Source organism: Elephas maximus, chromosome 11, assembly GCF_024166365.1.
Source record: "Elephas maximus indicus isolate mEleMax1 chromosome 11, mEleMax1 primary haplotype, whole genome shotgun sequence".
NCBI classification, from domain to species: Eukaryota; Metazoa; Chordata; class Mammalia; order Proboscidea; family Elephantidae; genus Elephas; species Elephas maximus.
In genome coordinates this window covers 105,178,401-105,190,643 of record NC_064829.1, presented here as the reverse complement: position 1 = coordinate 105,190,643, position 12,243 = coordinate 105,178,401, and the positions used below count along the sequence as shown (strand labels likewise).

Genomic DNA, 12,243 nt, shown 5'->3' with positions numbered 1-12,243 from the left:
TCAGGCACACTTTAGTCCTTAAAGTGACATCTTTTTTTTTTTTTTTTTTTTGTATTTTACACGAAGCTTTATAGAACAAACTAGTTTATTAAACAGTACACATATTGTTTTATGACATTGGTTGACAACCTCACAATGTGTCAACACTCTCCCTCCTCAACATTGGGTTCCCTATTACCAGCTTTCCTGTTCTTTCCTGCCTTTTAGTCTTTGCCCCTGAGGTGATGTGCCCCTTTAGTCTCGTTTTGTTTTATGGAACCATCCAATCTTTGGATGAAGGGTGAACCTCAGGAGTGACTTTGTTACTGAGCTGAAAGGGTGTCTGGGGGCCATACTCCCAGGGTTTCTCCAGTCTGTCAAGCCAGCAAGTCTGGTCTTTCTTTTTGAATTAGAATTTTGTTCTACAATTTTCTCCAGCTCTGCCTGGGACCCTCTATTGTGAGCCCTGTCAGACCAGTCATTGGTGCTAGCCGGGCGCCATCTAGCTGTAATGGACTCAGACTGGTAGAGGCCATGGTAGTTGTGGTTGGTCCATTAGTCCTTGGGATTAATCTTTCCCTTGTATCTTTAGTTTTCTTCATTCTTCCTTGCTCCTGAAGGGGTGAGACCAGTGGAGTATCCTAGATGGCCACTCACAGGCTTTTAAGATCCCAGACACTACTCACCAAAGTAGAAAGTAGTACATTTTCTTTGTAAACTATTTTATGCCAGTTGAGCTAGATGTTTCCCAAGACCATGGTCCCCACAGTAATCAGCCCAGCAATTGAGCTCCTCAGGGAGTTTGGATGTATCAATGGAGCTTCCATGATCTTGCTTTGATCTCCCCACAGCTTCCCCACTATTGTGTACTGTCTTATCCTTCATCAGAGTTACCACTTATCTATTGTCTATTTAGTGTATTTCCATCCCCACCTCTCGCCTCCCTCCTAGCCATCAAAGATTGTTTCTTTTTGTTTGTAAACCTTTTCATGAGTTTTTACAGTAGTGGTCTCATACACTATTTTTCCTTTTGTGATTGACTTATTTCACTTAGCATAATGCCCTCCAGATTCATCCATGTTTGAGATCCTTCACAGATTCATCATGTTCTTTATCGTTGCATAATACTCCATTGTGTGTATGTACCACAGTTTGTCTATCCATTCATCTGTTGATGCACATCTAGGTTGTTTCCATCTTATTGATAATGTGAACAATGCTGCAATGAACACGAGTGTGCGAATGTCTATTCGTGTGATGGCTCTTATTTCTCTAGGATATATTCCTAGGAGTGGGATTACTGGATCATATGGTATTTCTGTTTCTAACATTCTAAGGAAGGACCACATCATCTTCCAATACGGTTGTATCATTTTGCATTCCCACCAGCAGTGCATAAGAGTTCTGAGCTCCCCACAGCTTCTCCAACATTTTTTATTTCCTGTTTTTTTTTTTATTCATACCAGCAATGCCAGGGTGAGATGGTATCTCATTGTGGTTTTGGTTTGCATTTCTCTAATGGCTAATGATAACAAGCATTTCTTCATGTGTCTGTTGGCTGCTCGAATATCTTCTTTGGTGAAATGTCTGTTCATTTCTTTTGTTCATTTTTTAATTGGATTATTTGTCTTTTTGTTGTAGAATTGTTGGATTTTCTAGTAGATTTTAGAGATTAGAACTTTGTCTGATTTGCAATAGCCAAAATTTTTTTCCAGACTGTAGGTTCTCTTTCTACTCTTTTGGTGAAGTCTTTTGATGAGCATAAGTGTATAATTTTTAGAAGACTGCAGTTATCTAGCTAATCTTCTGGAGTTTCTGTGTTGTTGCTTGTGGTTTGTATCCTGTTAATGCCATGTATTAGGGCCTCTAGCGTTGATCCTATTTTTTCTTCTATGAACTTCATAGCTTTTTTACTTTATACTTAGGTCTTTGATCCATTTTGAATTAGTTTTTGTATATGGTGTGAGGTATGGGCCCTGTTTCATTTTTTTGCAGATGGACATCCAGGTTTGCCAGCACCATTTGTTACAACCCCCACATGTCTGTCAGTTTGTTGTACTGTGGGGGCTTGCATGTTGCTGTGATGCTGGAAGCTGTGCCACTGGTATTCAGATACCAGCAGGGTCACTCATGGAGGACAGGTTTCGGCTGAGTTTCCAGGCTAGGGCAGACCAGGAAGAAAGACCTGGCAGTCTAGTTCTGAAAATAATTAGCCAGTGAAAACCTTATGAATAGCAGCGGAACATTGATATAGTGCCAAAAGATGAGCCCCCCAGATTGGAAGGCACTCAAAAGATGACTGGGGACGAGCTGCCTCCTCAAAGTAGAGTCCACCTTAATGACGTGGATAAAGCTTTTGGGACATTCATTTGCTGATGTGACACCACTCAAAACGAGAAAAAAGAGCTGAAAACATCCATTAATAACTGGAACCTGGAATGTACAAATTATGAATCTAGGAAAATTGGAAATAGTAAAAAGTGAAATAGAACACAGATACATTGATATCCTAGGCATTACTGAGCTGAAATGGACTGGTATTGGCCATTTTGAATTGGACAGTTGTATAGCCTACTATGCTGGGAATGACAACTTGCAGAATGGTGTTGCATTTGTCATCAAAAAGAACATTTCAAGATCTATGCTGAAGTACAAGGCTGTCAGTAGTAATAAGATAAATCCATACGCCTAAAAGGAAGACCAGTTAATATGACTATTATTCAAATTTACACACGAACCACTAATGCCAGAGATGAGGAAACTCAAGATTTTTACCAACTTCCACAGTCTGAAATTGATCAAACATGCAGTCAGGATCCATTGATAATAACTGGTGATTGGAATGTGAAAGTTGGAAACAAAGAAGAAGGATTGGTAGCTGGACTATACTGCCTTGGTGATAGAAATGTGGCTGGGGATGGCATGATAGAATTTTGCAAGACTAAAGACTGCTTCATTACAAATACCTTTTTCAATGACAACTATATATGTGGCAACTATACACGTGGACCTCAATGGATGGAATACACAGGGATCAAATCGACTACATCTGTGGAAAGAGACAATGGAAAAGCTCAATATCTTCAGTCAGAACACAGCCAGGGGCTGACTGCAGAAAACACGGCCAGGGCTGACTGCAGAAAAAACTATCAATTGCTCTATGCAAGTTCAAGTTGAAGCTGAAGAGAGTGTGAGCAAGTCCAGGAGAGCAAAAATACGACCTTGAGTATATCCCACCTGAGTTTAGAGACCATCTGATCCATTGAACACTAACGACCAAAGTTGTGGGATGACATCAAGGACACCATATATGAAGAAAGCCACAGGTCATTAAAAGATAGGAAAGAAAGAAAAGACCAAAATAGATGTCAGAAGAGACTCTAAAACTTGCTCTTGAACGTAGAGTAGCTAAAGAAAACAGAAGAAGTGATGAATTAAAAATGCTGAACAGAAGATTTCTAAGGGTGGCTCGAGAAGACAAAGTAAAGTATTATAATAAATTGTGCAAAGACCTGGTGTTAGAAAAATGAGAGGGAATAACGCCCTCTGTATTTCTCAAGCTGAGAGAACTGAAGAAATTATTCAAGCCTCAAGCTGCAATAATGAAGGATTCTAGGGGCAAAATACTGAATGATGCAGGAAGCATCAAAAGAAGATGGAAGGAATACTGAGCCGGAATCGACTCGACGGCAACAGGTTTAGTTTCTGGTTTAGTAGCAAGAAGAATTGGTCGACGTCCAACCATTTCAGGAGCTATCATATGATCAAGTACCAGTGGTACTGAAGGAAGAAGTCCAAACTGCACTGAAGGGAACGGCAAAAAACAGGTCTCTAGGAATTGCCTGAATGCCAACTGAAATGTTTCAACAACAGATGCAGCACTCATCTACATGAAGAAATTTGGAAGACAGCTTCCTGGCCAACTGACTGGAAGAGACCCATATTTTGCCCATTCCAAAGAAAGGTCCTCCAAGAGAATGTGGAAATTATCAAACAACATCATTAATATTACACACAAGTGAATTTTTGCTGAAGATTCTTCAAAATCATTGAAGCAATACATCAACAGAGAACTGCCAGAAATTCAAGCCAGATTCAGAAGAGGATGTGGAACCGGGGATATCATTGATGATGTCAGATGAATCTGGCAGAAAGCAGGGAATACCAGAAAGATGTTTACCTGTGTTTTATTGACTATGCAAAGGCATTCTACTGTGTGGATCATAACAGATTATGGACAACATTGTGAAGAATGGGAATTCCAGAACACTTAATTGTGCTCATGAGGAACCTGTACATAGACTGAGAGGCAGTCATTCAAACAAGAGTATACTGTGTGGTTTAAGATCAGGAAAGGCTTGCATTGGGGTTGTATCCTTTCACCATACTTATTCAATCTGTATGTTGAGCAAATAATCTGAGAAACTGGACAACATGAAGAAGAACATGGCATTGGGATTCATGGGAGACTGATTTACAACCTCACTATGCTATTTTTTTATATGCAGATAACACAACTTTGCTTGCTAAAGCAAAGAAAACTTGAAGCACTTACTGATGAAGATCAAGGACTACAGCTTCCAGTGTGGATTACACCTCAACATAAAGAAAACAAAAATCCTCACAACTGGACCAATAAGCAACATCATGTTAACTGTAGAAACAATTGAAGTTGTCAAAGATTTCATTTTACTTGGATCCACAATCAATGCCCTGGGAAGCAGCAGTCAAGAAATCAAATGATTTATTACCTTGGGCAAATCTGGTGCAAAAGACCTCTTTAAAGTGTTAAATCGCAAAGATGTCACTTGGACAACTATGGTGCACCTGACCCAAGCCATGATATTCTCAAACACTTCATATGCATGCAAAAGCTGGACAATAAATAAGAAAGACAGAAGAATTGATGCCTTTGAATTATGGTGTTGATGAAGAATATGGAACATATCATGGACTGCCAAAAGAACAAACAAGTCTGTCTTGGAGAAAGTACAGCCAGAGTGCTCTTTGGCAGCAAGGATAGTGAGAGTTCATCTCAGTACCTTGAACATGTTATCAGGAGGGACCAATCCCTGGAGAAAGACATCATGCTTGCTAAAGTAGAGGGTCAGCGAAAAAGAGGAAGACCCACAACGACATGGATTGACACTGTGGCTGAAACCATAGCCTCAAACATAATGAGGATGGCACAAAACCAAGGATGTTTGGTTCCCTTTTGCACAGGATTGCTAGGAGTGAGTTGGAACCAGCTTGACTGCACCTAACAACAACAACATTAAAGAAATAATCCAGTCACCTGATAATGACTAGTTTTAGACATTCATGGCTGAGCATTTGCATCGCAGTGGACTCTAGAGTTATGTGATAATGTAATCACCACTATGATGAGATGTGATACAAAGCGATCATCTCCATGACGAGAGCTGCTATAAGCATCTAATCAGATGAAACGGGGGATTTCTTAGGAGTGTGGCCTGCCTCCAGTATATACAGGGACGTTTCAGCAATACTACCTTCCCTCTGGATCTTGCATCCAACTTTTCATCTTGCAACGGGAGCCAGCAGCCTGCCATATTTCCTGCCTGTTGTGGGATTTGTCATTCTCTGCAGCCTGTGAGCCAGCGGCCTACCCTCCTACTTGCTGGTCTTGGATTTGTCAGCCGCTGCAGCTAGGTGAGTCTGGAGAAGCCTCCAGCCTGATACTTGACCCACTGACTCAGAACTTCCCAGCCACTACAACTGAGAGTTAAAAAGGGGGGACTGTGACCAGGAAGGTCTCTAAAGGTTTCTGAGGATCTAGGGAGGTACCCAGAACCTGGAGCACTGGACTCACCACCTTGGCTCACCCTGAAGACCGAGCATACCCACCTTGCCAATCACAGATCAGGACTCCTTTTGGAATAGACTCATCCGCATGAACAGGTGACACCCATCCAGGCTCTTGGACCTTGCAAACCAGAGCCTGCTGTGGGACGAGAACACAGCGATCGCTGTTCTGGAGTTGCTGCCCACTGAGCTCTTCTGTCCCCTCTTCATGGCGGCCATTGCCTGCAGATGTAGAGAGACTCTGAAGGCAATGGTGCAGGCCTGGCCCTTCACCCGCCTCCCCATAGGGGCTCTGATGAAGACTCTGCAGCCTCACCGGGACATCTTAAAGGCTGTGCTGGACGGGCTTGACGTCCTGCTTGCCCAGAAGTTTCACCCCAGGAGATGGAAACTGAAAGTGCTGGATTTACGGGCAAACCCTCATACCGACTTCTGGAACATATGGTCTGGAACCCTGCCCACGACCTCTAAGGGATCATTAGAGGAGCTAAGGGCTAAGAGGAAAAAAGTGGACAATTTGAGGATGGGGGAGAAGCAGTCTTTGGCCCCCATGGAGGTGCTCACAGACCTGTGCCTCAAGGAGACCAACATGGATGAATTTCTCACCTTCCTCATTAGAAGGGTCAAGCAGAGAGAAGGTCTGCTAGCCCTCTGCTGTAGGAAGCTGAAGATTGTTGCAATGCCACTCCAAAATATTGAGAAGATCCTGAAAACGGTGCAGCTGGAGTATGTCCAGGAGGTGGAAGTGAACTGCACGTGGGAACTGTCCACCCTGGCCAGGTTTGCTCCTCGCCTGGGCCAGATGGTTAATCTGACTGGACTCCGTCTCTCTCACATCGTCATGTCTTCCTTCGTTTCCTGGGCAGCAGAGGACGTGGAGAAGCTAGTTTCCCAATTCACCTCTCAGTTACTCAGCCTGCACCAGCTCCAGGATCTCTACCTGGGCTCTGTCTTCTTCCTCGAAGGCCGCCTGGACCAGGTGCTCAGGTGCCTAAAGACCCCCTTGGAGACCCTCTTCATAACAAATTGCTTGCTTTTGGAGTCCGATTTGACATACCTGTCCTTATGCCTGAGCACCAGTCACCTAAGGCACCTAAGTTTGAGTGATGTCAACCTGGCAGGCTTAAGTCCTGAGTTCCTCCAGGTTTTGCTATCGAGAGCCTCAGCCACCCTCCATCACCTGGACTTACATGGATGTGGGATCACAGACTCCCAGCTCACTGCCATCCTGCCTGCCCTGGGCGACTGCTCTCAGCTCACCACCTTCACCTTCTGTGGAAACCCAGTCTCCATGGCTGCCCTGGAGAGCCTGCTTCAGCACACCCTCCCACTGAGCAAGTTCAGAATTGGGCTTCTTCCTGTCCCTCTAGAGCATTACATGGGTGTCCAAGGTCCTCTCCACCTGGAGAGTCTTCAAGAGTACCTGGCCCAACTGAGGCTGATAAAGCAGGAATTAGGTCAGCCCAACTCAGTCTTGTTGTTCAGTGACAGTGCCTGTACCTATGATGTGATAATCCTCCATTTTGATGATATGATGTAATTATCCTCCATTTCGCATTGTGTTGTAAATCCTAACCTCTGCCTGTGTTTATAATCCATTTGTGAATGGGTAGCATTTGTTATGTTAATGAGGCAGGATTAGGGTGGGATGCATCTTAAGTCACCATCCTTACTCAAGTTACACCCTTGCTTGAGTCACCCCTTTCATCTTACAAGAGATAAAATGAGAGAGAAGGGAGAAGACAGAGGAAAGACCTGACTACCATCAAGAAGGAAAAACCTTGAGTGGAGCACATCCCTAAGGACCCAGGATCCTCAGGCTGAGAACCTCCCAGACCCAGGGCAAGATTGATGCCAAGAACATGGAGATCTCCAAGGAATGCAGGGCATATAGATGTTAAAAAGGAAACAAGGACTTTCCCCCAGAACCAACAGAGACAGAAAGACTTCCCTTGCAGATGGCACCCTGAATTCAGACTTTTAGCCCTTTAACCTGTGAGACAATAAACTTGTTTGTTAAAGCTATTCACTTGTGGTGTTTCTGTTATAGCAGCAAGTGCTACAAAGCTCTGATAGCTCTGCTGATAAGTGCCCAGAGGCGCCCCACTCAGCCAGTAAGCCTTAGCCTGAAGGAGCTCAGCTCTCTAGCTCAGTGGGTACCACAGCCCCTGAAGTACTCTACTCCTCCAGCATGCCTCCTGCATGTAGGGGCTCAGCTTTCTAGCTCTGTGAGCCATCTCTGCCAGTCTCTTGCCTCTGCCGACCTCATTTCTCTGGTGCTGCTTCTTTCCATCTACAATGTTACAGCTCTCCCTGCCTGTCCTGGCTCTGCTGGCTCACTCAGTCTTTTGTGTTACAATTCCTCTCTTTCTTTCTCCATGTCTCCCTTTAAGCCAAGCAGCGTGGGAAAACTGACCAATCCTTCATTAGGAATCCATACACCTTATTTCCATGGTCCAACGCAACAAGGATGCCAGGCATCTAATTTTCATTATTAGCAAGCTGTTCAGTCCCTTTGGTGGGCCAAAAACCCCTCATCTGCATTGTCCCACCAGGACATTTTGTGGAAGTTACAAAAGCTATGGCTAGAAGGGCCATAGTAAGCAATTCACTGCACCACAGGATTTTAATTGATCGGGGAAGACTTCTACTTTTGAACTCTAAATTCTCTGAAACATTATTGATGTTACAGTTACCATCAAGTTGACTTTGACTCATGTACAACATAATGAAACGTTAAATGTCCACTATGGTCAAGATCATTGATACGCACGTGTCCATTATTTCAGCAACTGTATACTTTGAGTGCCTTCCAACCTAGGGGGCTCATCTTCAGCACTACTTCAGACAATATTCTGATTTGCAGAAGTAGATTGCCAAGGCAATCTTCCTAGTCCATCTTAGACTAGAATTTCTGTTGAAATTTATCCACCATGTAGTATATGTATATGTACATATCCTGCTGGTATATGTATACAGTCGTCCCTCGGTATCTGTGGGGGATTGGTTCCAGGACCCCTGTGGATACAAATAATTCAAGCCTGAAGTTACAATTTTGAAGTATTATATGGGAAAATTTTTGAATGACGAAGGAAGAATCAAAAGCAGATAGAAGAAATACACATGGTTACCTTACCAAGAGAAATTGGTCAATATTCAACCAGTTCAGGAAGTACCATATGATGAAGAAGCAATAGTACTGAAGGAAGAAGTCCAAGCTGCACTGGACACATTGGCAAAAAATAAGGATCCTGGAATTTATAGAATACCAACTGAGATGTTTCAACAAGTGGATGCAGTGCTGGAGGTGATCCTTTGTCAATACCAAGAAATTTGGAAGACAGATACCTGGCCTACCAACTGGAAGAGTTCCATATTTGTGCCCATTCCAAAGAAAGGTGAACCAGCAGAACGTGAAATTGTTGAACAATATCATTAATATTACACACAAGTAAATTTTCCTGAAGATCATTTAAAAGCGGTTGCAGCAGTACATCAACAGTGATATGCCAGATTCAGAAGAGGACGTGGGACCAGGGATATCATTGCTGTTGTCAGATGGATCTTGGATGAAAGCAGAAAATACCAGAAAGATGTCTACCTGTGTTTTATTGACTATGCAAAGGCATTGAACTGTGTTGATCGTAGCAAATTATGGATAATATTCAAAGAATGGTAATTCCAAAACACTTAATTATGCTCATGTGGAACTTGTACATAGACCAAGAAGCAGGCATTCAAACAGAGCAAGGGGATATTGCATTGTTTGAAATCAAGAAAGGTGTGCATCAGAATTGTATCCTTTCACCATACTTAATCCATCTGTATGCTAAGCAAATAATCCAGGAAGAAGAAAGTGGCATCGTGATTGGTGGAAGTCTCATTAACAACTTGTGAAATATAATGACGCAACATTTCTTGCTGAAAGTGAAGAGGACTTGAAGCACTTCCTGATGAAGTTCAAAGTCTACAGCCTTCAATATGGATTACACCTCAACATAAAGAAAACAAAAATCCCCACAACTGGACAAATAAGCAACATCATGATAACGGAGAAAAATTTGACATTGCCAAGGATTTCATTTTACTTGGAGTCACAGTCAACGCTCATGAAAGTAACAGTCAGGAAATCAAATCAATTGGGCAAATCTGCTGCAAAAGACCTCTTTAAAGTGTTAAAAAGCAAAGACGTCAGTTTGAGGACTAAGGTGCTCCTGACACAAGTTGTGATTTTTTTCAATCATCTTACATGCATGTGAAAGCTGGACAGTGAATAAGGAACTCTGAAGAAGAACTGATACCTGTCATTTATGGTGTTGGTGAAGAATACTGAATATACCATGGACTGCCAGAAGAGCTAACAAATCTGTCTTGAAAGAAATACAGCCAGAGTGATCCTTCAAAGCGAGGATGATGTAATTTCGTCCCACTTACTTTGAACATGTTATCAGGATGGACCAGTCCCTATAGAAGGACAACGTGCTTGGTAAACGAGAGGGTCAGCCAGAAATAGGAGGATCCCCAATGAGATGGATTCACACAGTGGCTTCATCAATGGGCTCAAACATAACGATTGTGAGGATAGCTCAGGACCACGCAGTGTTTCGCTCTGTTGTACACAGACTCACTATGAGTTGGAACCAACTCAATGGCATCTAACAACAATAACATACGTATATATGCATACATATCTATCTATGTAACCACACACAAATTTTTAGTTATTACTGTTGTTTCAAAATTGTGCATATTATACCCGTTTAAAAAACCCTGTTGCCATCAAGTCAATTCTGACTCACAGGGACCCTACAGGACAAAGCAGAATTGCTCCAAGGGTTTCCAAAGATTGGCTGGTGGATTCGAACTGCCAACCTTTTGGTTAACAGCTGAGCTCTTCACCACTGCACCACCAGGGATTTACAAAATCATCCCATATTCTGTGTACTTCTTAGTGTCATCATTTACCTTAGTCAAGTTGTGCTGACTTGACCAAAAATCCTCACAACTGGACAAATAAGCAACATCATGATAACGGAGAAAAATTTGACATTGCCAAGGATTTCATTTTACTTGGAGTCACAGTCAATGCTCATGAAAGTAACAGTCAGGAAATCAAATCGAATCAAATCAATTGGGCAAATCTGCTGCAAAAGACCTCTTTAAAGTGTTAAAAAGCAAAGACGTCTTTCCATCACCTAAACCAAGAAGTGTCTACAATCTAGAAAATGACCTTCCCTCTCTCTCCTTCCATCCCTGATAGCCACCAAAGAACATTGCTTTCTATATATGTAACTATTATCCTTTTATACTAGTGAGATTATACAATATTTCTCCTTTTGTGATTGACGTATTTCACGCAGCACAATGTCCTCCAGATTCATCCATATTATATTTTGAGAAATAATTATCCCTTATGCCTGCATAGTAGTGGATTGCGAGTACGTACCACAATTTGTTTATCCATTCATCTGTTGATGGGCCCTTTAGGTTATTTCCATCTTTTTGCTATTGCGAATAATGCTGCAAAGAACATGGCTGAGCATATGTCTATTCGTGTCACTGCTGTTAGATATCTAGGATATATGCCTAGGAATGGGATTGCTGGGTCACAGGGTCATTCTATTTCCAGCTTTTTGAGGAAGCACCATACCATTTTCCATAGTGCTTGAATCCATTTACAATTCTATCAACAGTGGAGCAGAGTTCCAATCCACCTGCAACGTAAGCCACATTTGTTTCTGTTTTTTTGATCAGTGTCATTTTTTCAAGGGTGAAATGGTATCTCATTGTGGTTTTGATTTGCATCCCTTTAATGGCTAATAATCGTGAGCATCTTTTCATGTGATTTTTGGCCACTTGAATATGCTTTTCAGAGAAGTGTCTCTTCATGTTCTTTGCCCTCTTTTTTTGCATTTTTTGTCTTTTTGCTCTTCAGCTGTTGAAGTTTCTATACATTTTAGAATTTAGACACTTATCAAATATGTCATCCTGAAAGATTTTCCCCCAGTCTGTAGGGTGTCTTTTTATTCTTTTGATAAGGTCTTTTGATGAGCATAAGTATTTAATTTTAGGAGGTCTCAGTTATCCACATTTGTACTCATTGCAAAGAACAGTGATGCAACACAGTGCGGAAATTATGGAACAATATCATTATCACACACAAGTAAAGTTTTGGGGACGATCACTCAAAAGCAGACACAGTGGCACATTGACAGGGAACTGCTAGAAATTCAAACTGGTATCAGAAGAGGATGTGGAATGAGGGATAGCATTGCTGATGTCAGATGGCTCCTGGGTGAAAGCAGACAATACCAGAAAGATGTTTTTATTGACTATGCAAAGGCATTCAACTGTGTGGATCGTAACAAATCGTGGATAACATTGAAAAGAATGAGAATTCCGGAACACTTAATTGTACTCATTTAGAACCTGTACATA

At 42.1% G+C, this 12,243-nt stretch overlaps 1 protein-coding gene across 1 annotated transcript; it reads left to right on the top strand.

The window, feature by feature from the left end:
• Positions 1-5,893: 5,893 nt before the first annotated feature.
• On the top strand, positions 5,894-7,345 carry LOC126086261 (melanoma antigen preferentially expressed in tumors-like). The gene is given in 1 exon segment (XM_049902424.1): positions 5,894-7,345. A coding segment is annotated over 1 exon segment (1,452 nt).
• Positions 7,346-12,243: the final 4,898 nt, after the last annotated feature.